This window comes from Eleutherodactylus coqui, chromosome 1, assembly GCF_035609145.1.
Source record: "Eleutherodactylus coqui strain aEleCoq1 chromosome 1, aEleCoq1.hap1, whole genome shotgun sequence".
In the NCBI taxonomy this organism is placed as follows: Eukaryota; Metazoa; Chordata; class Amphibia; order Anura; family Eleutherodactylidae; genus Eleutherodactylus; species Eleutherodactylus coqui.
In genome coordinates this window covers 392,973,012-393,000,201 of record NC_089837.1, presented here as the reverse complement: position 1 = coordinate 393,000,201, position 27,190 = coordinate 392,973,012, and the positions used below count along the sequence as shown (strand labels likewise).

Sequence of the window (27,190 nt, the reverse complement as noted above, 5' to 3'; positions counted from 1 at the left end):
GAAAGTATTCTCACTTGGGAGTAGTTCGCTGGAAAAGGTTGAGAAATACGGCATGCCACAATTAATGATTTTTTTTTTTCAAAAAAAGCCTCAGTGTGAAACGGAAAGCATATAGGAGGGCCTGGTAGATTTATTTGTGCATTAGCTCTAAGCTGCTTCTTTTCTACTCTCCTAATGTGTGTTTTATGCAACCAGTGATGGTCCTCTTTTCTCAGAAAGCTGAGGCCTGTATACAAATATTCTTCCTCTGGAGTTCACAGATGAGATGAAGTATGAGCGAGCCGGCCGCAGATGTCATAAACGTAACTCTGTCTTTTTGCTTTGTCAGGCTTCACAAGATGGACAAGAGATTGCTGCTGGTGGATGTGGACTGCGGCGTGGACGATGCACAAGCGCTTATGTTGGCACTGGCGGCTCCTCATGTTGACATCTTGGGAATCACCTGCTGCCATGGAAACACTTCCTTAGACAATGTCTGCAGGAATGTTCTACGTGTCTTAAAAGTCTGCAACAGACTCCAGGTGACACGTCGTTCCCTGCTCTGAGCTTCATTTTCAAAATAGGCCAAGGAAATAATCTTTGATGAACCGCTGCTACCAAAGCTGAACACTCATCCTTGGGTGGGAATGGGTTTGTTGTCAGACCTACAAAGGGCCGACTCCAGAGTGGTTGTCCTATACCCTGCGCCTGTCTCACTGCATACTGGCCAACCTTCACGTCAGCGATGATCAGAAGTGGTAGTCACCCTTCTCACCATCTCCTGCCAGTGCCTCCATAGTGAAGACTCTCACATAAGTATTACTTGGAAGTGCCCAAGATTTTGGTTGCATTAACTCCCTAGTGACAGGCATATTTTGGGCCTTAAGGTCCAGTAGTTAGTTTTTTTTTTTTTTTTTAATTGTCACATTCCAAGAGCCACAGCTTAGTATTATATTTTACTGGACAAATTGTGTTTTTTAATTACACTATTTTTGGGTACAAGTTACCTATAAATTAACTTTTTTGGTGGTAGGGGCATTTTAAATTTTTACACTTCATCATGCCAGTTGGCCTAACTTCACATCAGTGTTTTTTTTGTCTGTTTTTCTGTTCCGTCTAAGGCTCAATGCACCCGGGCGTATTTGCATTGTGGAATCCGGAGCGAGTGTCCGCCTCCGGATGCCGCAGCAAATACTGTCCATAGACATGCTATGCAAAAACGCTTTTCCATGTCCACCAGCAGAAATCGATAGCGATTTTCCGCACGCTGAGGAAACATTGCAGCATGTTGTGTTTTAGCGTGATTTCCGTGCAGACGGCTTCCATTGAAGTCAATGGAAGCTGTCTGATCTGCGGCCTGTCTGCAGCTGTCACTGCAGACAGGCCGCGGAATCCACGTCATCATCTAGCGACGACGCGATGCCATGTGTACTACGCATTAGGCAGGTGGAAAGTCCGCATTACCGATGAAGACACAGCAGACAGGTATGCAGGGGTCAGCGGACAGGCATCGGGTCGGATTCAGCTGCAAGATACCGCATGCAGAATCTGACCCGGCCGTGTGCATTCGGCCTTAATAGAAGAAAAACGGATTCAGTAAAAACTCCATTGATTTCAGTGGGAATTCTTTAGTTGGTTTCAGTTATTTGTGGTTTCTGGGTTTTTTTGTTTTGTTTCCATCCAAAAAAGTGTGAACTGGACAGAATAGACTTTTTTTTTTCTTTTACGTTGTACTTTATTGGGGACAGACATAAAAGGAAAGTATCCTGTTTAATATGATTGTGCAAGTGCAGTTGTAAAATAGAGATACATTTCAGTGAAAACTGATCATAACGGATGTGTAATTGATGCAAACTGAAGCTAGCTATCCTACTTTTTGACAGATCTGTTCGTTTCAGTTAGACATCCAGTTTTTTTTTTTTTTATTTTGAAAAACAATATTTTAGTTTTAGTTGCACTACGGGACTTCACCATGTGATCACTTCTGTGATGCACTGCAGTACTTCTGTATTCCAATGCATTATACCTAACTGTATAAAACTGTCAGTTATTCCATTAGGCCTTGCCTCTGGCTTAATAAGCATGAAAATTCAGCAGATCTGGGAGGCTTAGTTTATTTACCGTCTGCCATTACAACCCTTCAAAACTCTGCTATTGTGTAGCGGGGTGCCAATGGGATGACGGGGAGCACACTTCCCTTTATAAACAGCCATGGTCCCACAGTCGCTATTGACCACAGCTTCTAAGGGGTTTGAGGACCAGCATTAGAAGTTCTTCTGATCCTGGTCATTTGTGTAGGAACTCGAGTGTCATTACATATCTCATTACCCACAACACCCAGTTTTGGACACCTGTGCATGCCTTATGCTGCAACATCACAAAAACACGGCATTATGGCATAAGACCCCTTAAAGGGAACCTGTCACCTGCCTAAAGCACCATTAACTGAGTTATGCTGTTAGGGCAAGTGATAGAGAGACGGGTGCTGTATTATTTTATACTCGCCCATTCTCAGGGTGCCCGCCAGTGAAGTCTGCGTGCTGACCGAAAATCTGACTCTTACCAGAGCAGAGTCCCGTGTGCTCGCTCTGCTATACAAGTTTATGGGAGACCGTGCATGGGACACTGAAAAGAGTAAGATTTTAGGCCAGTGTGCCGACTTAAAGGGGTTCTGTCATTAGAAACAAAATCAATACTTACCTATTCCTCCCCAGGCAGCCTTCTTATCACATCTCCTCACCAATCTTCTCCTGGCTCCTCCAGTCGCACGGGTCACTTCATCTCCAGCCGTCCGGATCCTCTTCTTTCTGTGACATTACATAAATTCTCTGAAGTCTCCTTCCTGCAGGTCAGTGTACGCTATATCACTAGTGACGTAACATTCACTACCTAGCAGGAAATGTCAAAACGTATGTTGGGCTATTGCGACGACCGCACATGTGCGCTGTCTTGCGGCAATAGTATATGAACCCTCGGGGCAAGACAGCACGCATGCACTTTCCCTGTAATAGCCTGGCATAGGATTCACCATTTCCTGCTAGGCAGTGAACATTACGTCACTAGTGACATAGCGTACAATGATCTGCGGGAAGTAGAATGCCTGTGAATGTATGCTTCGTCACAGGAAGGGGAGGATCTGGCCGCCTGGAAGTGAGGCAACTCAGGGGACTGGAGGAGCCAGGAGAAGATGCAGTAAGAAGGCTTCCTGGAGGAATAGGTAAATATTTTTTTTTTTATTTTTTCTAATGAGAGAACTCCTTTTTTACAGGCGGGCACCACAGGAACCCATGGGTGAGTATGAAAACGCAGCACCCGGCTCCTTATCACCTGCCCCAACAGCACCATAACTTAGTCTATGGTGCTTTAGGCAGTTGACAGGTTCCCTTTAGTGACGTCTATAAAAAGACGTTTAAGTGGTCTTTAAGTGGGTATGTTTTTTTGCTTTTTTTTGTACAAACTTAAAATAACAAGCATATATTGGTCTTACAGATTCCTGTATATGGAGGGGCAGCTAGATCCCTATTGGGAAATTGTCTCCATGCCAGCCATTACCATGGAGTGGATGGACTGGGTGATGTACCAGATCCTACATCCCCTGATCTGGACTTTCTACAAAAAGAGCATGCTGTTCTTGCAATGATAAGGATAGTAAATGAAAACCCTGGACAGGTGGGTTAATCTACAGACAGCAACCAGTTTAATATGTTTTCTGCCTCTAACATGGTTTAGTAAGTCACTTTTTATAACTATAATAGCCTTTTCAGAGAGCGCATGTCAGGATTAGACAAATTCCAGTACTCAGCCAGTACACCTAAAAAATCTGCTGCTGGCACCCTGTCTCCCAGAAAAAATGCAATAAAAAGCGATCAAAAAGTCATATGTATCCAAAAATGGTACCAACGCAAACTACCTGTCATTTTTGTTGCAGTTTGTGCGCCGTAGAAACAAGACGCACCAAAAGATGGCGGAATGTCGTTTGTTTTGTTTTTTTCATTTTACTCCACTTAGAATTTTATATAAGTTTTTCTGTACATTATATGGTACATTAAATAATACCATTGAAAAATACAACTCGTCCCACAAAAAACAAGCCCTCATACAGCGACGTCGATGGATAAAAAAAAGGAGTTCCGGTTTTTTAAAAGGGGGAAGAAAAAACGAAAATGGGTGGGAAAAAAAAGGGCCGCGTCATTAAGGGGTTAATAATTATACTTGGATTATTATGTATTATTGTGGCTGGAGTCACAGAATCCCTTTTTAAAAGCATTAAAAAAATTAAAAGTAAGCCAGAATGTCCAACCTGATAAAATAAGACTGGTATGAGGTTATTTATACGGATGCGTATTACAGGAACAAATTCTCGGGCTGTTCCTTTGGTATGCTAGGAGGAAGAACTTGTATTAGTTTGAAACGCATAAGCCTGGTGGACTGAACACCCCAACTTTTTAAATTTTAGGTCCTAAATGTTATTGTCCAAGTTCATTTTTTTAATATATTCCTGCTTTCCATGTATAGCTGCACAGCTCTTCTATTAGACCCTGCCAGAGGCCTTGATTAGGCCTGTAATTGTATTGTGCTAAGGAGTAACAGGAGGAGTCGCTTTCCTCCGCCAACCACTTACATCCACAGTTGCTACTGAACTCGGAGCGTAACGCCGCCTGCAGACAGCTGGGTGGGATCCCACTGCGAGAATACTCACAGCGGGATGCGGACCCGTGCCCCTGCAGAGGCCTGCGGCTCCCCCGCTCCCGACGTATTCCGTCTCCTGCTATGCGCCGGCCAGCTAGCGCAGAGCGGAGCCAGCCCGTCACTACTGACATGTCTGTGTGGACCTCTGCAAGACCCGCACAGAAATAGAACATACCGCAATTTGTTTTCCGCGTGTGTTTTCATGCGGACAAACCGCGGCTGTGTGCATAGGATTGCGTTTTGCAATGCAGTTCTATGCAGACAGGCACAGGCGGAAATTCTGCGGGAAATCCCGCTGCAGAATTTCCGCACATGTGCAGGGGGCCTAAGAAGTTTGTACGGCCGGGATTGGAGGTCCCTCTGCTTCCAGCCATTAGGGTAGGAGCTCGGCAGTCAGTAGGCAGCCAAGCTCCCACTCTTTCCAACACGGTACATGTGTCGGCCTTAGTGGCTGCTGTAAAAATATATATGTCTGGTCACTAGGGGTTCAAGCATGGTTTAGATTACCGTTTTTACTTTTGCAAGGATTAACCCTTTCCAATCCACTGTCTGACGTCTGAAGACATTCTGATTTGAAGGCTGTACAGCTCCGATGTCGGAAGACTTACGGCAGAGTATTTTTACTGTATATTACTGGCCACTCTGTTGTCGGGGGCCTCTCCAGCATGTCCTACACCGCAGTACTGGCTATAGCCAGCAGATGGCGCCATTGTATAATGGCAGAAAGAGAAGGCCCCCTAGGAAACCCTGAATCCAAAATTAGATTGCAAAGGGTTAACGCCCCTTCTCCTTCTTACTGTTCATTTGTCAATTGTCAGCATGGTAGTGATAAACGCCTTAATATGTAACTGAACACCGTTATGAAGGAACTGCACATAAACACATCTTACACAGTTGTTTGCAGTTTATGCTAATAATTAGGATAATGATATTTAAATTGAGTCTAAAACTGCTCTGCTGATTTATTTGTGATACTATGTTTGTTTCATGCCTACTGTAACATTTACTTTTGGATTTCCCCTTCTTGCTTTTTACCTGTTTTACAGTTTTATCTAAATTGAATCTTGCGTTGTAACACACAGAGGTGGACATTAATTTCCACTGATGTCAATAGCATTTTACAAAATAAAAAATAAGTAATTCTCAAGTGAATTTGTGATTTCTGTTTAAATATGACATTATTCCCTGAGAACCAGGTGTATAATCTTACGTGAAAACCTGGGTTTGAATAACTTTATTTTCTCTATAGGTAAGTTAGCTGAACAATTCTATTACAGCGTTTCCTATTTTAATTATTTTTTCTTCAGCTACCAAAATTTTTTTGGCTGCATTTTTTTTTTGTTTTGGGACATATAGGGCTATTTTTTATTTACATCTCAACAGAACTTTTTTCAGTTTTTTTTTTTTTCTTTTTCTAGTTTTCAATAAAAATAAAAAGTTAAAAAGAAATTGTCTTTATGGTTTTTAATTTTAAAATGTAGTATATTTACGCTAAAATAAAATATAGCAACATGATCCCCATTTTGTTTTGGACGTTTTGATATATATTTGTATAGTCTTGGGTTACAGGGAGCACAGGTTGGTATCAGCTCTGGTTCATTTTCTTCTAATCTATCTATCCTTATTTTTGGATCTTTTTTTTTTTACCATCTATGCCCCCCCCCCATGACATCATATAAAATAGGGAATAATTAACATTGTGTTAATTTTACATGTTTCCACTGTAACTGCAGCATCCATAGGAAGACCCAGTTACAGGGAAAAACATCACCTTGCAGTGACAATAGTCACTGGCAGAGCTGGTCAGGGTCTGCTAAGGCCCTGCAGCTCTACCTTGGCAGAGGACACCTTGTGATCACGTAATCGCTAGGTTCAATAGTGGTAGTGGCACTCTTGCTTTCTCCATTCACTATACAGCCCTCATTAAGTGCTATGTAGCCTCTGCCTACTCCTCTGGGTCCTCGACTGTGACTAACAGCCTGTGTCATAAATTTACGGCGCTTGGTCCTTATTTGGTTAAAAGGAACCTGTCACCTTGGAACTGCACCATAAACTAAGTTGCCGTACTGAGAGTTGACAAGGAGCTGAGAGATGTGATTTTACTACTTGTCTGCTCCCCGGTCCTCGCAGTGTCTCTTACTGAAGATCCTGCTCAGCACAAATATCCAACTTTTTAAGAGTGCAGTGCATGGCATTCTGAAGAGAGTTGGGTGTTCGTGCCAAGCAGGATCTTCAGCAAGGGAGACTGTGGGGACCGGGGAGTGGGCGAGTTTAAAAATTACATCCACCAGCTCCCCATTACCTCCCGGACTGCACCATAGCTTAGTTTATTAATCACTGTGACAACCAAGGCTCTTAGAGCAATTTAGACTATTTGTCACTGAAAAGGCCTGAAACTAAAATATAACCTTTATTAATTTAAACGATAAAAGACCATCCCTTATTAAACAGGATGGTTAAGACCCAAAAAAAAACCAGACACAAAGTTACAAACGAACAAATACAAAGCCTATGGGGTTTAAGCAAATATATGGGCATACAGGGTCAAACCGAACTCCTAACCAGTATCAGTAAGAGTTTCTAACAAGGGCTATCAGATGAAATGATAGCCTCTGGCCGTTTCCAAATACATGTAAGACCAGACGTACTAGCCACTAAATGAGTGACTTTTTGTTGCTATACACTGATGAAAACGTGCATATAATGAAAGGCACCGTTCCAAGCAACAGAAAACTGAATGCCACTCACAATATACTAGATGGAGGATTAATAACGATTTAGTAATCACACCCTACTAGTAAACGTATTGTGCTCGTATACCCACTTATGGGGACACAATACCGTGTCCAAATAATTTAGTATTGCTACTATTTGCTTCCCAATAGGAACATAAATCTGTCAAGACCCAGTTTTTATAAGGGTCTTTAATTGTGTGAAATCTAAATTGTCACCAACAACTAACTCAAGAGCTGGACCTATAATGACAGAAGATGTGGAAATATGTCAGAAGAAGTCAAGCTACTTATAGTATATGCCAGCTCGCAAAAAATGCAAGTTGAATGAGCATATGTGTGATTAGCTAGAGTCCAATATTGACTAGAGCAAACAAAAACGTCCACAATCGTCAACGCGTTTCCACAGCGCAAAACAGATTATTTACGCACTGCTTCATCAGGACGAAAATGAGACTAAGTAGTACTCAAGGATTGTACAGTAAGTACCAAATTGTACTCAGGTTGTTGTCACAATAGATTTAAGTAATGAACCTCAGTTGCGCGAAACTGGATGTAAATTACTAGCGCCTATTGACTGATGTTTAATACAAAAAGAAAGGGCTGGAAGACTGGTTGCACTAATATGAAAGCAAACAAGTTAGTTTGCGATATAGTGCAAATAGTACATACTGCCTAGTAAAGACAGACATTTAACTAGACAACCCTTGTTGTTCAATAGATTCGTTGTTTATTTAACCGTATAACAACCAAGGGTGCTAGTTGCTTAGAAGTCTGGGCACCAGATGCTTGGCGTTAATATCCCAGACTATCTAAGATGCCAGGGAGGTCACTTTAGGGTTAAGATGGTAAAACACCTAACCTGGCTAAGTTGCAATACGGTCCAAGATAATGACCGCTAACTGAACTATACTACCAGCCCCTAAGAGGCAACACTTCAAACTGACAGACCTGGTCGTCCTGATGAAGCAGTGCGTAAATAATCTGTTTTGCGCTGTGGAAACGCTCTTCAGTTAGTTGTTGGTGACAATTTAGATTTCACACAATTAAAGACCCTTATAAAAACCGGGTCTTGACAGATTTATGTTCCTATTGAGAAGCAAATAGTAGCAATACTAAATTATTTGGACACGGTATTGTGTCCCCATAAGTGGGTATACGAGCACAATACGTTTACTAGTAGGGTGTGATTACTAAATCGTTATTAATCCTCCATCTAGTATATTGTGAGTGGCATTCAGTTTTCTGTTGCTTGGAACGGTGCCTTTCATTATATGCACGTTTTCATCAGTGTATAGCAACAAAAAGTCACTCATTTAGTGGCTAGTACGTCTGGTCTTACATGTATTTGGAAACGGCCAGAGGCTATCATTTCATCTGATAGCCCTTGTTAGAAACTCTTACTGATACTGGTTAGGAGTTCGGTTTGACCCTGTATGCCCATATATTTGCTTAAACCCCATAGGCTTTGTATTTGTTCGTTTGTAACTTTGTGTCTGTTTTTTTTGGGGTCTTAACCATCCTGTTTAATAAGGGATGGTCTTTTATCGTTTAAATTAATAAAGGTTATATTTTAGTTTCAGGCCTTTTCAGTGACAAATAGCTTAGTTTATGGTGTAGTTCCAAGGTGACAGGTTCCCTCTAAATACATATGAGAAGAATTACATAGTAACATAGTAAGCTAGGCCGAATGAAGACAACATCCATCTAGTTCAGCCTGTTAATAGTTCCTACCTGTCTAAGGCCCGGGTCAACAACCCGCTGCTCCCTTAAAATTATATCCTGTAATATCCTTCTGCTCCAGAAAGACATCTAGTCCCCTCTTAAATTCCTCTATGGATTTTGCCATCACCACGTTTTCAGGTAGAGGGTTCCACAGTTTCACTGCTCTTACAGTAAAGAACCCTTTTCTGTGTTGGTGATGAAACCTGCTTTCTTCTAGGCGTAGCACTTATTAGAATTGTTACTGTACTTTTTATATTCTTCTACCTTATAGATTACATTTAACTGCAGGTGACCCTTGTTGCAACTGGTCCATTGACTAATCTTGCTTTAGCTGTGAACATGGATCTCGCATTTCCACAGAAAATTAAAAGCCTTTTCATCATGGGTGGTAATATGGAATGTAAGTATGTATATTTGTACTAACCCCTTAGTACGGCATCCAGTTTTTATTTCTTTTTAGTTGTTTTGATATCCTTGCCTTCCAAGAGCCATCACTTTTTTTTGTGGACATAGCTGTAGGAGAGCTTGCTTTTTGCAGTATTAGGGCTCGGTCAGACGAGCGTTGTTTTTGGGTGTGCAAAAAGAGCGCTTCTAAAAGAATCAGTGGGTTTCTAAAGAAATGCTCACATGAGAGATGTAGTAGAGGAAAAGGGCACGCACCTAGCCAATGTTCTCTCTTCGGGTCTTCTTCGCATGAAAAATTGCCCGGTCACGCGATTTCAGCAGATGCGAGCGATTTTTTTTTTTTTTTTTTTGCGAGCCTATGGGTGCATAAAAAAAGCTTGTCTGACCGAGGCCTTAATTGTATTTTTAATGGCTCCGTATTATTTGTGGAATGAAATGTAATAAAAGTGATTGTGAAGCAGTTTCTGGGTGTATTTTGTATAGCATTCACTTTTTGTTTCACTTTTCCTCTGCAGTTCAGTAAGATTACTGTGATACCAAGTTTTATATAGTTTTTTTTTTTTTTGCTTGTGTGTTTTACAAAATAAAAAAAACCCCTTTCTCTCAGAAACAAAATTGCTGTGGCACCATATTCTGAGCCCAATTCTATTTCTATCCTTCCATGGAGCTGTGTAAGGAGTTTTGTTTTTTTCCCTGAAGGCAAGCTGTTGTCTATATTGGTACCATTCCATTTTGGGGTATATAAAACTTTTAAGGGCTCAGTGAGACGGTCATTTTTATGTGCGTATGTTACCTGCGTTTACGACCCGCATCTATATAGAACCAATGCTTTTCAATGGCAGCGGTCATATACCCGATATTTACCTGCACACAAAAATGCGCAGCGGTAAATATAGGGCAGTGGATTTTAAAACGCAGGTAATCTGTCTTTTTTGGATGTGAAACCCCTAGATGCTGTCACATTCAGGGCTTTCACCTTGTGCTCAATGGGGATGGCAGCCCCATTGACAACAAGGTCAAGCCCCTGGATGTGACAGCATCTAGGGGTCTCACATCCAAGGAATCCCCTGCTGCGGCTGTCACAGCCAGCACTTTATGTGCGCAAAAACGCGGCCAAGTGCGTTTTCTTTCAGCGTGATACCCACTTCAGTTACGTGAATTGTTTTAAGCATGCATTTTTGCGCACATACATTTACACATAAAAACGCCTGTCTGACTGAGCCCTTAGATAGCATTTTTTATTATTTTTTGGGATGGTGACTGCAAGCAGCAGTTCAAACTCTGATTTTCTTCTGTATAACGTTGTTCGCTATGTGGGATAAGTAAGAGGATATTTTAATGGTTGGGACTTTTCAAGGTTGTAGCAATAACAATTTATATAATTATTTTTTTTACATAAATATTGTTTTAAAGTTTGTTGTTTTTTCCTTTTTATGTATACTTAAAAAAATGAAATATTGAGAAACTGTTATTGCATAATCTTTTTTTAATTTGTACCACTAGGGGAATTTACCACCTGATTATCTGTGTAATACCCGCAATAATTCTGTATTGCGGTATATTGTGTCTGTCAGCATTATCCTATCAAACCTCTAGCATAGTCTCATAGGAGTACTTAGGTGGCAGACCTGGTGACAATTGTTAGGTCCCCAATTGATATGACAATGTATCATCATGGAGGGTCAATTGATAGATGGAAGAGCCCCATACATCTGTACAATAGCTTAGGTACTGTGGTCTATGTTCTTATCTCTTATTCCAGCCATTGCAGATAGGCGTCCTCTTCAGAACACAGCCAGCAACTGCTGCATATGTAGTTTGTTCAACTCCCATGTTTGCAGTGCTTCTTAACTGTGGGGCACTTCAAGAGATTACCACTGAATGGGTGATGATTGCTAGATAAGTGCGAGGTTTAACTGCTGCAACGCCACGATCACACCAACGGGGTCCCAGACAGCAGACCGTGGCTATGAGGATTTTGTATGGATTGGTGCTCAAACATGCACTCTGTCACTCTATTCAAGACTTATAGCATTGAATGAAGTAGCCGAGCACAGTGCTGTTTCCTTTAACCCCCTAAGTGACCAAGCCTGTTTGCGCCTTAATGACCAGGCCAAATTTTGGAAATCTCGCATTTGTCACTTTAACGTAGAATAACTCCATAAAGGTTTATCGCATCCAAGTAATTCTGACATTGTTTTTTCACCACAATTTACTTCCTTTAGGCCTTAGTCAGACGGGCGATTTTTCGCGCGATTTGCGCATGCGCATGCGTCCGGCGATTTTATAAAACCATTGCTTTGCAATGGTATCGGACACATGAGCGCTTTTTATGCGCTCGTCCGATAAATTATAGAACAAGAAATCGCAGATCGCACCTATCTGCGATCTGCGATTCCTGTTCTCTTCTCTATATGCGCTCAGTGGGGCCGGCGGCAGCAGCGCCGACCCCATTGAGAACATATAGAAGACAAATCATTCTTCTCTGCCACAGCTGTGACAGAGAAGAACGATGTTTGCCCATTGAATTCAATGGAGCGGCAATACAGCCGCTCCATTGAAAGCAATGGGCTGCCGGCGTGCGCGGGGTGAATTGTCGGGAAGGGGTTAAATATATAAGCCCTTCCCTGCAATTCATTCTAAAATGTGTTAAAATAAAAAAAAATTGTATACTCACCTTTCCGCTGCAGCCGGAGTCCAGCCGCGGCCGCTGTCAGTTCTCCTGAACTGCTTCTTGGCACTATTCAGCCGGCGGGCCTTAAAATCCCCGCCTGCTGAATGATCTGCCTCTGATTGGTCACAGCCCTGACCAATCAGAGGCTGAAAACACTCACACACCCATTCATGAATTCATGAATGGGTGAGTGACTGCTGCCTCTCAGCGCTGAGCCAATCAGGGGCAGGTCTGACTCACATCCATTCATGAATTCATGAATGGGTGTGAGTGAGGCATGCCTCTGATTGGCTCAGCGCTGAGCCAATTAGGGGGCAGGTCTGACTCACACCCCCTTCACACCCACTGCAGGACGGCCACGCGGAGCTCCGGCTGCCGAGAGAGGGTGAGTATACAATTTTGTTTTTATTTTAACACATTTTAGGATGGATTGCAGGGAAGGGCTGTATTGCCGTCTCCATTGAATGCAATGCGCTGGACAGCTCCGGCCCGTTTCTAATGAAACGCGGCAAGGAGCAGATTTTCAGGCGATTTGCGGGCGACTTGCGCGCACCGGTCACGCGATTTGCGGATGCGCATCCGTCATGCGATCCGCAAATCGCGCGAAAAATCGCCCGTCTGACTAAGGCCTTAGGTGGTAAAAATAGACCGATAGAATTTCTGTATATGTATTTATTAAAAAAGGGCTAAAATTGGGAACATTTTGAAAAAAATTGACCTTTTTTTCACATTTTTAACTGCAATATCTCAAATATGTGCAAACGTACTGTACAAATTGATGATATATATAATTTCCATCTGTTTACTTTTTTCTGGAAGCATATTGGCCACCATCATTTTGTATTTGTATTGTGCATCCTGGTGATTTTCTTTAATAAGGTTTTTTATTGAGATAAAGATGAATTGATATTTTAGAATCTATTTTCTCTAGCACTTTTTTCAGCTTTTTGTGTGTATAGATAAAGTATCTGTTATATCTATTTTATTTTTAGCAAGAGGTAATGTGACAGTTTGTGGCGAATTCAATTTCGCCTGTGATCCAGAAGCAGCTTACATTGTACTAAACCGCTTTGATTGTCCGACTCATATTGCAACATGGGAATTCACTTGTAAGAATGCCCTTCCTTTGGTAAGTTGTACATTTTTTTTCATTATATAATGAGAAATGGTTTGTTTTCAATCGTGTTCATTTGACCAAAATTAATGCTAAAGTGGCTCTGCAGAAAAAAAGAATTCTGAAGATTATTGTCCATACATGAGATTTAGGATGCATTAACCCCTTAAAGCTACAGGACGTACAGTTACATCCTGCAGCTTCGGGGCATGTATGAAAGGGGATTGCGGATGCCGGCTTTTTCTTACAGGCAGCATATGCCCGTTACAGCTCCAATAAGCCACGCTGCTCATCAGAGCTGTTAACCCTTTAAAAGCCGTTGTCAATCCTGACAGCGGCATTTTAAAGCCCCTACTGATATATGGGCATCCCGTACAGCCCCCGTGATGAGATCATGGGTTGTGTGCGGTTGTCATGGCAGCCGGGGGGCCTTCTAAAAGGCCCAAGGGCTGTAATTGTAGAGTGCCTATGAAGCCATTCCTGTTGCGTGGCTGGATAGAATGCCTGTCAGTTCGCGGTATAATGTAATGCTATGGTATTACATCATACTGCAGTAGCAATCAAAACATTGCAAGTTCTTGTCCCCTCCGGGGACTAAAAAAGTAAAGATAAATGTAAAAAAGTTTTACTTATTATTAAAAAGAATAAAGTGTAATAAAAGTTAAAAAAAACTAACCCTTTTGCCATCTTTATAATTAAAGAATCTAAATAATAAAACAAAAATACATATTTGGTTTTGCTGTGTCTATCAAAGTAACGCATTATTTACCCCACACGGTAAACGTCATCAGAAAAAAATAAAGCATGCCAGAATTGCATTTTTTTTGGTCACCCAGTCTCCAAGAAAAACGCAATAAAATGCAATCAAAAAGTCGTTTGTATTTCAGAATGGTACCAACGGAAGCTACAGGACGTTTTTTCCATTTCTCTCCACTTTTGTAAAAGTTTTGCAGTACGTTATATGGTACATTAACCCCTTAGTGACGAAGCCTGTTTGCGCCTTAGTGACGGAGCCAAATTTTGCAAATCTGACATGCGTCGTTCAACGTGGCATAACTCCGTAAAGGCTTTACATATCCCAGTGATTCTGACATTGTTTTTTTGCCACATGTTGTACTTCATTTAGATTGTAAAAAGAGACCGATATAATTTGTGTATATTTATTAAAAGTACCAATATTGGAAAAATTTTGAAAAAATTGTCATTTTTTCACATTTTCAACCGTAATATCTCAAATATGTCCAAACATACTGTACAAATTTTTGATAAGATATGTATTTCCATCTGTTTACTTTATTCTGAATGCACACTTGAAAAACTTTTGTGTTTTTTTTAACCATTTAGAGGACGTACAAATTTAACATTACTTTTCAGCATTTTGAGGAGCACTTTGTTTTCCTGCACCAAGCCAAGTTTGCAGAGGCTCATAAGTGTCAGAATAATAGATACACCCACAAATGACCCCATTTTAAAAACTACACCCCTTAGTGTATTCACTGAGGGGTGTCATGAGTATTTTGACCCCACCAGTTCTTTTCAGGAATTAGTTCAATTTAGGGGCCAAAAAATAAAATTTCATATTTTTGCAAATATGTCATTTTAAAGACATATTTTTTTCCTATAGAGCCCATGAAAATGAGGATTTACGCACCAATATGGATACCCCCGTTTCTCCCGTGTTCAGAAACATACCCATTATGGCCCTAATCTTATGTCTGGATGCATAACGGGAGTCAAAATGAAAGGAGTAGTCGGTGTCTTTCAGAACATAAATTTTGCTTGAAGGCGTTTTAGGCCCCATAGCACTTTTGTAGAGCTCTTGAGTGGCCAAAACCAAAGAGAACCCCCACAAGTGACCCCATTTTGAAAACTAGACCCCTTAACGAATTTATCTAGGGGTGTACTGACCATTTTGACCCCACAGTTTTTGAATGAATTCAAGCCAAGCAAAAGGAAAAAATTGTGATTTTCATTTTTTTGTCAATTCTGTCATTTTAAAAACAGCTTTTTTTGTACAGCACACGCATGAATGAAGCCTTTCATCCCAAAATGGATACCCCTGTTTCTCCCGTGTTCAGAGACATACCCATTGTGGCCCTAATCTTATGTCTGGATGCACAATGGGGCCCAAAACGAAAGGAGTAGTCGGTGGCTTTAAGAACATAGATTTTCCTTGAAGGAGTTTTAGGCCCATAGCACTTTTGTAGAGCTCTTGAGCGGCCAAAATCAAAGAGAACCCTCACAAATGACCCCATTTTGAAAACTAGACCCCTTAATGAATTTATCTAGGGGTGTACTGCCCATTTTGAGCCCACAGTTTTTGAATGAATTGAAGCAAAGCAAAAGGAAAAAATTGTGATTTTCGTTTTTTTGGCAATTCTGTCGTTTTAAAAACTGCTTTTTTGGTACAGCACACACATGAATGAAGACTTGCACCCCAAAGTGGATACCCCTGTTTGTCCCGTGTTCAGAGACATACCCATTGTGGCCCTAATCTTTTGTCTGGATGCACAACGGGGCCCAAAATGAAAGGAGTAGTCGGTGGCTTTCAGAACAGAAATTTAGCATGAAGGTGATTTAGACCCCATTGCACACTTGTAGAGCCCTTGAGCGGCCAAAACGACAGAGAACCCCCACAAATGATCCCATTTTGAAAACTAGACCCCCTAACGAATTTACCTAGGGGTGTACTGTGTATTTTTACCCTACAATTTTTGAATAAATCTAAGCAAAGCAGTAGGAAAAAAATTACAATTTTCATTTTTTTGGCAGTTGTATCAATTTAAAAACTGTTTTTTTTGTACAGCACACATAGGGATGAAGACTTTCACCCCAAAATGGATACCCCTGTTTGTCCCGTGTTCAGAACCATACCCCTTGTGGCCCTAATCTACTTAAAGGACGCATGGCTAGGCCTATAATGGAAGGAGCACCCGTTGGATTTTAGGGTACAACGGAATAAATTCCAGGCCCTATTGCCCACTTATAGAGTCATTGAGCGTCCAAAACTATAAAGACCCCCACAAATATCCCCATTTTAAAAACTAGACCCCTTAACGAATTCATTTAGGGGTGTACTGCGTATTTTGACCACACAGTATTTGAATAAATTTCAGCAAAGCAGAAGAAAAAAATTACAATTTTCATTTTTTTGGCAATTTTGTCAATTTAAAAACTTTTTTTTTTGTACAGTTTACATAGGAATGAAGACGTTCACCCCAAAATGGATACCCCCGTTTGTCCCGTGTTCAAAAACATACCCATTGTGGCCCTAATCTACTTACAGGAAACATGGCAAGGCCTGTAATGGAGGGAACACCGGTTGGATTGCAGGGCATAACTGAATAAATTCCAGGCCCCATTGCTCATTTGTACGGAATAAAAATTGACTCCCTAAAATCCCCCCCCCCCCCTCCACGCCCTTTTCGGCGTTCCCCAAATCTTAGATAAAAGTAATAATGTGAACTGTGTAGTATTTCCAAAGACGGGTAATTATGGAGGCTGGTTGGGATGGGCACATGGGGCAATAAAACCGGGTATCCCCCCTCCTCTCATGCTTTTTGGGAGTCATTTTTTGACCTCAGTGGCGGGGATGGGGTGTAAAAAGTGGCGCTCTGTGAGCCTTTGTAAGCTTGATGAGGTGCGGCGGTCTCACACAGAAGGCGCTCAACAAGCTGCTCCTGGAACTGCAGGAAGGCGAGCGTTCCCGGGGCTTCTTGTAAATTGCGTATTACAGGTAGCGGTCTGAATAACGCCGGGCTCACACAGCCGTAGGTGGATCCCGGCTGTGAGCCCGGCTGTGACCCTGCGTACGGCCGCGTAATGTACTGCGCATAACTGCGTACTTACACGGGCGGTCATGTGCAGTACACTTTTTTTTTGTTGTTTGTATTTCCCGCACCGTCGCTTAGCGATGACGCGGGTACCCGCAGCCCGTATACAAGGTAGTTGCGTATGGGCTGCGGGTATATCCGCGACCATGGAGCACAATGGGCTCTATGTTGCCGATATCCGCGGTAAAATAGAACCTGCTGCGTTCTCTTTTCTGCGAGTGGATTACGCAATTCCAACCCACTAATGTGAGCGGAATTGTGTAATCCAATGCGATTGATCTGCGTATTACCGCGGATCAGACGCATGCGGAATCCGTAATTCCTATCCGGTCATGTGAGACCGGCCAAAGGTAGATCGCTACCATTTTTTCACGTGACCGGGGACCGCTCAACGAGGCCACCCGTCACTGCTCCAGTCTCTCGGTGACCGTTGGTCGCCGAGAGCAAGGAGATATTAAGTTTCCTGTGCTCCCCGACTCCTGCACATGTGTCCGGTGTTTTGCCAGCGGTCGCATGCGCAGAATACGGGAAAGTTCACGGAAGAAGATTGCGTCGGGGTGCAAATATGGAGGCCTCCGGTAAAAAATTTTATCTCCTCTCACCGATCGCATCGGTGAGGGGAGATGAACCTTCCCCTTTTTTTAACTTTTACGTGATCGCCATTATTCTTTGGATAACGGCGAACACGTGATCAGGAACCGCTCACCGCGGCCCTCCGTGAAATCTCCAGGCTCTCGGCTAAGTTTTGTAGCCAGGAGCAGGGAGATTTTAAAAAACCACGGCTTTTGCGCATGCGCCTGCCACATTGGCGACGGGCGCGTGCGCAGAAGCTGGGGTGAGGTCCGCGGATAAATCCGCAGGCCTTAGGTACGTCATTTCATCCTCCCTCACGGATATGATCCGTGGGGGGAGATGAAACGCAAGCTTTTTTTAACTTTTTAAAACTTTTTTTTTACTTTTTGCACTTTTTTTTTTTTACCTTTTACCCCTTTTTTTATTTATTTTTTTTTTACTTTTTGCACTTTTTTTTTTACTTTACATGATCACTGTCATCCATTGGATGACAGTGATCATGTCCCTGGTGACATCCCTCTGCTCTTGGCTACACATGGCAGCCAGGAGCAGAGCAATTTTGAATTTCCCGGGGCTCGAGCCCCTCTGTGCACGCGCCCGATGTCAATCATCGGGCGCGCATGCGCAGACGGGGATTTCGGGTCCCGGGACATCGGGACATCGCAGAGGACCGGGGGTGAGTATCTTCACCTCCCCTCATGGATCCGATCCATGAGGGGAGGTGAAACTTTACTTTTGTTTTACTTTTTAAACTTTTTCGCGATCACCGCTATCGCAATGGATAGCGGTGATCGCGGGCCCGGGGACCGCTCGCAGTGGTCCCCGGTAACACCTCCTGGTTCCCGGCTACCTTCAGGAGCCGGGAGCCAGGAGATTTTAAATTTGCCGGGGACACCCGGGCTTCTGCGCGTGCGCGTGACGTCATCGTCAGGCGCGCATGCGCAGAAGGCCGCCGGCGGGTCCGGGAGGACCAGATCTCCGGGGGACACCGCCGACAAGCCGTGTGAGTATTTTCAGCTGCCGTGATGGATCCGATCCATCATAGCAGCTGAATTACTACTTTTTTACACCGTTTTATTTACTTTTTTGCGATCGGCGCTATTCATTTTATAGCGCCGATCGCAATGCCGGGGGGGACTGCCCGCATCCTGGGATGACAGCTCCATGCTGTCGGCTACCTGCGGGCACCGAGAGCATGGAGCTGTCACGTCCTCAGGCCAGTGGGCATCAATCCAAAGAGGATGCATAAAACTACGTCCTCTAGGATTTAGGCCCACTTTCTGAGGACGTAGTTTCCCGATGGGGCCGTCGTTAAGGGGTTAAATAGTACCACCAAAAAATACGACTCGTCCTGTAAAAAACAAGCCCCCAGACATCTATGTCGAATGATAAAAAAAAAGTTACGATTTTTTTTAAAAGGGGGAAGGAAAAAACAAAAATGGAGAAAAAAAAAGGCTGCATTCTTAAGGGGTTAATACAGAGTTAAAATATAACTTTTACCTGTAGTTACTATTATGGGGAACTTTAGGAGGTTGTCTCATCACATCGCCAACAGAGCATTGCTTTCTGGATGATTGGCTAACTCAGGTGGCATCAGCCAATGCAAGCTGGCGCTGCGTTAGCCAATCACAGCCATTCAATGATGTCATTGAATGTCTGTGACTGGCTAACGCAGTGCCAGCTTTCATTGGCTGACGCCGCCTGAGTTAGCCAATCACAGCCTTAGCTTTCTGGAGGCGGGGATTTCAAGCCCTGCACCCAGAAAGCAATGCTCTGTCGGCGAGGAGTAGGGAGCGACAGGGTACCGCAGAATGCCGAGGGAGGTGAGTGTTGTTTTTTTTTCTACTTCTTATACCCGGTGTATAAAACGACCCCCGACTTTGGAGAAGATTCTCTGGGGTTAAAAGGTCGTCTTATATGCCGGTAATTACGGTATTTATATTTTTATCTATACATGTAGTAATCTTTATTTATATAGCGCCAATATATTCTGCAGCGCTTACAAAACGGGAGAACAGATGCAAAAAAATTGATTAAAAAAACTACTGTTACATGTAGTAATCGATTGATTGAAACCGTAGAGGTGAGGGTCCTGCTCCAATGAGCTTACATACTACACATAATGGGGTGTGTAGGGGTGCGCTACAGAAGATGGCCTGTAGGGGGCAACAGACAATCAGTCTGGTGCCTGAAGCAACAGGGAAAACACCCACAGGTGTGGCCAGTGAGATAAAAAGGCTTGTTCCTGCTGAAGAGACAGAGTGTCTGGCTGAGGGCCAGGTAGACAGCTCAGTGGAGCTGCAGGGCTGTTACCCCGAGTGTGTGGCTGAACAGGCCAGAGGTGGACAGGGAGACTCCCCTCACCTCAACACCTAGCTGAGGTGTGTGTCTGGGAGGACTAGACGGAGCTAAGCTGGCTGCTGGACCCTGGCAGCCTGTGTGACTGGCTGGACAAGGAGAAGCCCTGCTGTGCGCTGCACCTGTTTACGTGCTCTGGACTATTGTTTGTTTTGCTTGAAGCTAAGGCTGGACTTTTGTTTTGCTGGTGTAAAAATAAACGCAGGTCACGCCTGCTTTGGACTGCACTCGCTGGTGTTCCATCTCTAAATATCGTGAAAACCGCACGCTACCGAGCTATTTCCCCACAGGTGATACAGATGGTAAAGGGGCTGGAGATGTGCACGGTATGTCGAGGTGTAGAGTGAGGGATGCTGTACACATAGACAATGGTCAGACTTAAGCCGTATAGCGGCTGAATCAGTGTTACTGCAGGGGACTGTTGATTAAGGTTAGCAGGGATTGCAGTCAGTAGGACAGGGAGCGTGTTATCAGGTGGAGTAACAAAGGTTTGGTTTAGGAAATAAATTGTGTCTCCTGAAGAGGTCTGGTTTTAGAGAACGCCTGAAATTTTGTGGATCAGAGATTGCCCAGATAGTTTTGAGTAGCGCGTTCCAGAGGACTGGTGCTGCTCTGCAGAAGTCTTGGAGGCGAGAATGAGAGGTTCAAATTAAAGGGGTGCTTAATCTGATTTCGTAGCGGAGCAGATGGCTCAAGGTGGGTGAATGACGGGGGAGCCAATGTAGGGCAGTGTGGTGCTGTGGAGAGCTTTATGGATGAAGGTAATGAGTTTGAATTGAATTCTATATTTGACAGGAAGCCAATGCAGTGACTGGCACAGGGCAGAGGCGTCCCTGTACTGGCTGACAAGGAAGATGAGCCTGGCTGGCACATTCAGGAAGGATTGGAGAGGGGAGAGTCTGGTGTGGGGGGAGGCCGATCAGCAGCGAGTTGCTATAATTGAGCTGAGAGTGGATGAGGGCAGCACTGAGCGTTTTTAGCGTGTCCATGATGAGGAAAGGGCGGATTCTTGTGATGTTCTTGAGGTGCAGGTGACATGTTCGGGAGAGAGATTGGATATAGGTGGTAAAGGAGAGACTGGAGTCGAACATAACCCCAAAGCAGCGGGCATGCTGGGAGTTATGGTGGTACCACATACTGAGATGGATATGGCAGGATGAGGTCAGTTAGTAGAGGGTGGAAACACCAGTAGGTCTGTTTTGAGAGGTTCAGTTCTAGGTCGAGAGGACATAGTATGAGAGACAGCGAACAGACAGTCTGTGGCGTTCTGGAGGAATATTGCTCTGATGTCGCGGAAGGAGGTGTATAGCTGGGTGGTACTGAAAGCCAAATCTGATGGTTTGAGGTAGAGTCAGCAAAGGAGACACTGAATGAGCGGTCAGACAGATGGGAGGACAATAAGTAGAGAGCAGTGTGTGTATGTGTAATTTCATATATATATTTCAGCATTTTGCCAATAAAATATACTTTGTAGTGAAAAAAGCAAACCTACACATATTGAGTATTGCCTTCATTTATAGTGACCTGTACTGCATGTTGAACGGTGTAGACAGAAAATTAAAAAAGACTGTATTGGTGGTTTTTGCTTATCCCACCTTTTTAATAGTAAAAAAACTGGAATGAAAATCAATTTAATAGTCGTACGTGCTTTAAAATGGTATTGGTGAAAGCTACAGTACAACACTCTTCAAGAAATAAAATGCAAACCTCTATCAATAGTTCTGGCTCTCAGAATATGGTAGTACACAGGAGGAATTATTTAGTGATTTTATTATACAATAGTTAAAAACTATAAAAATGGGGATTGGAGTAACCTGCAAAATAAGTGAACGCCATAGGAAGGGAAAAACAGAATTGCTATTTTTATTTACCATGCCTCTTAAAAATGGAATTACCAAAAAGTCAAATGTTCCTCAATACGGTACCAGTGAAAACTACAGCTTGTTCCACAAGAACCAAAGTCCTCATACAGCCTTGACAGAAAAATGAAAACAAAAAGTTATGGCTGTATGGCTATTGTGACACAAAAACAAAACATTTTGTATTATGCAGATAGTAAAGCATGGAAAAACCTATAGAAACTTGGTATTGACATAGTCAAAGGGAACCTGTCATTACTTTTATGCCCCATGAACTATATTATGGCACTCAAAGGTCAGGGAATGGGGAGTCTGGGGAGCAGTCTGCTTCATACCTATGGAGTGCCCCATTCTTGCGCTGTGTCCTCGTGAAGTTGGCGTGTACACAGCGTGACTCTTTTTGGGGAGCTCTGTGCAAGCGCTCTCCCATCTTTATCTTTATGGTAGAGCACGTACACAACCATCTGAAAAGAGTCATGCTGTGTGCCAAGTTCGTGGGTACAGAGTGCAAGAATGGGGCACCCAATTGTGAAAAACAGCTCCCCTTTCCCTCACCTTTTGAGCCATTTAACGTAATTTATGGGGCCCAGAGGTGATGACAGGTTTCCTTTAACATAGCCCCATTATCTGTAGTATGTAAGCATGTTGGAGCAGGCCCATCACCCCTACTGTTTCCATCAATTCTATCTTTGTATTTTGTATCTGTTCTCCCGTTTTGTAAGCGCTGCAGAATATGTTGGCGCTATATCAATAAAGATTATTATTATGCCGCACAGTGTGAAATGCTAACATGTAAAACAAAATAGCAGAATTGCTTCTTTTCCCAGTTCCCCTTAATGCATTAATAAAGGTTCATTAAGAAGGTATATGTATCCTAAAATTGTGGCATTGAAAATGACAACTCATCCAGCAAAAAAACAAGCCCTCATCCGTCTACATAAGCAGAATTGTAAAAAATGAAATTGCTTTCTGGCTGTAGATGTGAAAAACGTACCCATAAGAATTTATCCCCTAAATCACTATTCCATTTTTCTAGGATTTTTACAATGAGTGGATCTCTCAGAAAACAGAAAAGGCAGAATTCATGAGAAAGATATCTGCGCATGCTGAAGACTTCACTAAACTCTCTACTGAGGAGAAAGGCTGGACGGAAGGATTTCTACCTTGTGACGCCTACGTCATGGCTGCAGTTGTAGATGACACATTTGTCACTGATGTTATTAATTGTCCAGTAGGGGTGGAACTTAGTGGTACGTTGACTCGCGGAATGATGGTGCTGGACACATCAGGCATGCTAGAGAGAAAACACAAAGTCTTTGTTATGATCAAATGTGACACAGAAAAATTGAAATGCCTCCTTACGAAGGCACTGCAGTAATATAGTGTGACATAAGCACTCGCAGGCAGGTCATTTTAAAGTTAGGGAAAAATCCTTTCATCCATCATGTTCAAACTAATAGTCTGGTGATAGTTTCCTATACAAACTGGTTGTGTATGTAAGCAGCATTTTGCCTCTAAGTTTTAATCTATTGCCAGATGCTTAGCAGTATTCGAAGTGGAAAGCCCCCTATCTACACCTAGCACACCCCTACTCATGATGTTTATGTACACGTGCTCTGCACACACCTGCTTTGAAAACTCTTGGGACCTGCAGGCTAATCTGGTATCTATGTATTGCCAGTTTATTTGAACACTGCTTGCATTCCTCAACCCCTTTATTCTGCATCGCCATTGTTTGACGGCGGCTGCATGAGAAGCCTGGCATGGGTCTCCTGTGCCATGGAGAGCGGGTGCTCTGCTGTCAGATGACAGCTGGGCACTTGATCTAACATTGGAGACCGAAGAATCCTCAGATCCATGGTGTTTAACCTTTTACATGTCGTGGTTAGTGCGACCACAGCATGTAAAAGGCTGACAGAGGAAGGGGGCTCCCTTTCTCAACCTCAGACCCCCACAATGTGATAGCGGGTCCCAATGGGTTGCTATGGCACTCGGAAACTGGAATATAGCCTCTGGGTCTGACAGCCACGGTGCCCTATGAGGCTCAGCCTGTGGATCAAGTTCATAGGCTTTCTAATGCATTACTATACTGAAGTATAATGGTGTATTATAGGAATGATAAAAGTTTGTTAAATTCAAGTCCCCTAGTGGGACAAAAATAAAAAGTTAAATAATTGTAAAGAAAAAAAAGATATAAATCTAGCAAAACCTGAAAAAAAAAAACTGTATAAACCTGGTATCACTGGAATCGGGCTGCCCCAGATGATGATATCAATTATTTATTTTGTACATTGAACGCCGTAAATTTGAATCCAAAAAATAAGTGGCAGAATTCCCCCACCCTAATCCTCCTAAAAAAAATAAAGCAGATTATATGAACCCGCAAATGTCATTAAAATATACAACTTGTTCCTCAAATAACCCCTCATATGGCTACGTCGATGGAAAAATTAAAAAGTTATAACTACTGGATGAAAAAAAAACTGAAAAATTAGTTGGTCATTAAGGCGCAAACAGGCTTGGTCACTAAGGGGTTAAAGAATGATATTCTGACCTGCACAGTACCACGCTAATAGATAAGAAGAAAGCTTTGCCTTACATTTTATAGCCATGTTGTCAGCTGTTCTATCATTTGATAATTTAGAAATCTCATGTAATGTCGTTATCTATGGCTTATAAGTTCACTGCAGACCGAGGCAGGAGGAGTCCAACATGAAATGGTAGTGGTGAAATCTACTCTCGACCTCCCCACAGATTGATTTGCCATGTATCATGGATTCTAAGTATAATATTTTGATTTTTCTGTATCTTGCTGACTTGTATTTCTTGTTAAATCTTGAATGCTCGTATCGCCACTACTTTTGATATATGTATATCTACTTTATTATCACTTTAACCCCTTAGTGATGGCTCTACAAAGTTTTTATGCCCTGCCATTGCAGGACGTGTATGGAAGGAGATCACGCTGCTATCGCCGGGTGTCAGTTGTTTATTACAGTTGACAACCACAGGCAACAGTCCCAACACATCGTGTGGCCAATCGGGGCTGCTAACCCTTTAAATGCCGCTGTCAATTTTGACAGTGGCATTTAAATCCCCCGAGCGATGTTTGGGGGGGCCTGTATGGGCCCCCAGCGGTGAGGTCGGGGGACCCGTGCGGGTGTCATGGCAGCCGGAGGCCTTCTTGGCATTATACCTTTCCTATCAAGCAATCCCTGTGGGGTGGCTTGATAGACTGCCTGTCAGAATGCAGTATGATGTAATGCTATAGCATTACATCATACTGCAGGAGTGATCAAAGCATTGCTAGTTGTGGTGCCCCCTGGGGACTAAAAGAAAATGTAAAAACAATAACGTTTTCTTAATTATTGAAGAAAAAAAGTAATAAAAGTTTAAAAAAAGCAACCTTTTTTTTTACAATAACAGAATCTAAATAATATAGCAAAAATACGTATTTGGTATCGCTCTGTCCGTAAAAGTCTAATCTATCAAAGTAATGCATTATTTACCCCACACGGTGAATGTCTTCCAAAAAAAAAAAGAAAGAACGCCAGAAATACACTTTTTTGGAAACCCTGTCTCCAGAAAAATGTAATAAAACGCGATCAAAAAGTCGTATGTATTCAAAAATGGTACCAACGGAAATGACAGAACGTGCCGCACAAAATGAGGGCAGAAAATAGAGACAGAAAATAATTTTAAAAAATTAAATATCTTCAAAAAAAGTAGTACAACAACAACAAAAAATAAAGTATATAAGTTTGGTATCGTAGTAATCATACTGAACCATAGAATAAAGTTATCAGTTAATTTTTGTTGCAGTTTGTGCGCCGTTGAAACTGTAGGCACCAAAAGATGGCAGAATATCGTTTTTTTTCCATTTCTCTCCACATTTTTAAAAAGATTTTCAGTACATTATATGGTACATTAAATAGCACCATTTGAAAAATGCAACTCGTCCCGCAAAAAACAAGCCTTCATACAGCTATGTCGATGGATAAATAAAGAAGTTAAAATTTTTTTGAAGGGAGGAGGAAAAAACGAAAATGAAAAAATACCAAAAAGCTCCATCACTAAGGGGTTAAGTAAACTTGATGAATACTTGTGTGTATGAACCTACTTGTTCTTGGCGTGTAACTCGCCATAAAACACCTGTCAAGTAAACAACATGTTCCATATCTATTTACCAATTGATGGTTAAAGAATACCTGCACTTTCATTTCAGAGCGCTCCTGCTCCTTCAGCCGTTTTTTGCTCCTGTCAGCGGCTGAAGACAGCCCCATATAGCACTATATAAGCACTACAAAATGGCGGCTGGAGCAAGAGTGCTCTGAAGTGAAAGTGCAGGTATTCTTTAGAGAAACACTACAGTGAAATAAAATGTTATCTGTCTTGCACGCCTCGCCTCGTTGTCACATTCATTACTATTATGTATATTGCATTCACTTTTATGCAGTACAGCTTTCTGTCTGATATTTATCAGACACCTCTTGATACCCTCACACCCACCCTGGCTTTCTTTTTCTCTATGCTGTGTTATAAATCCCATGATGCATCAGCACAGCATCACATCGGCCGCCAGAGGCAGTAACATGATTGCCTGCTAGGTGGGGGAGAATGTGATAATTATCATTAACGAACCGCCATGAAGAGCATTTGTGTGGCAGTCTGTATAATTGCACCATACAGGAAGTTCTGGTAGTTATTGTCTTTAAAGAAGAGGAAGTAATTCCCAGAGGGTCATTGTGAAATCACTTTCTCCAATGCAGAGAATTTGTGATGTCATCGGCTGTCTTCCATGAAATCGGAAAAGGCCAATGGGCTGCACTGGCAATCGGAGGCTGGACAGTGGTCTCCGGATCTGCCATGGCTTTCAATGTAAGTGAAAAGCGATAATACTGCAGTGTATTATCTGAGCAATCATAAAATTGCAGGTTAAATTCCTCTACAGCCACATAAAATAGTGGAGAAAGTAAAAAATAGTTTAAAAGAAAAATCCACGTAAAAAATAGTCCCCTCCTTTTAAGTTACAAAAATGAATTTAAACAATTTGTCTGGTATTGCTGCAGTCATAATTAATCATACCATAAATTAAATACACTTTTTATCCCACATAGCATCGCAAAGAAAGAGCCAAAATATTTTGTTTTTTTTTTTGTTAATTTTGCCTATTAAAAGACGCAATAAAAGTGATCAAAAAAAGCCATATGTACCCCAAAACGGTGCCATAAAACTATAGTTTGTCACAC

At 42.4% G+C, this 27,190-nt stretch overlaps 1 protein-coding gene across 1 annotated transcript; it reads left to right on the top strand.

The window, feature by feature from the left end:
• Positions 1–2: 2 nt before the first annotated feature.
• On the top strand, positions 3–26,338 carry LOC136579858 (inosine-uridine preferring nucleoside hydrolase-like). The gene is made up of 6 exons (XM_066579922.1): positions 3–37; positions 329–521; positions 3,469–3,648; positions 9,414–9,525; positions 13,197–13,333; positions 22,978–26,338. The coding sequence occupies exons 2-6, from the start codon at positions 339–341 to the stop codon at positions 23,317–23,319; spliced, it is 954 nt and encodes a 317-aa protein (XP_066436019.1). The 5' UTR covers positions 3–37; positions 329–338; the 3' UTR covers positions 23,320–26,338.
• Positions 26,339–27,190: the final 852 nt, after the last annotated feature.

Excerpts from the sequence above, each read along its gene's own strand:
- LOC136579858 (XM_066579922.1), top strand. The coding sequence starts at position 339 with ATGGACAAGAGATTGCTGCTGGTGGATGTGGACTGCGGCGTGGACGAT. Across the intron at positions 522-3,468 it reads AAGTCTGCAACAGACTCCAG|ATTCCTGTATATGGAGGGGC; the intron begins GTGACACGTCGT and ends TTGGTCTTACAG. Across the intron at positions 3,649-9,413 it reads TAAATGAAAACCCTGGACAG|GTGACCCTTGTTGCAACTGG; the intron begins GTGGGTTAATCT and ends ATTTAACTGCAG.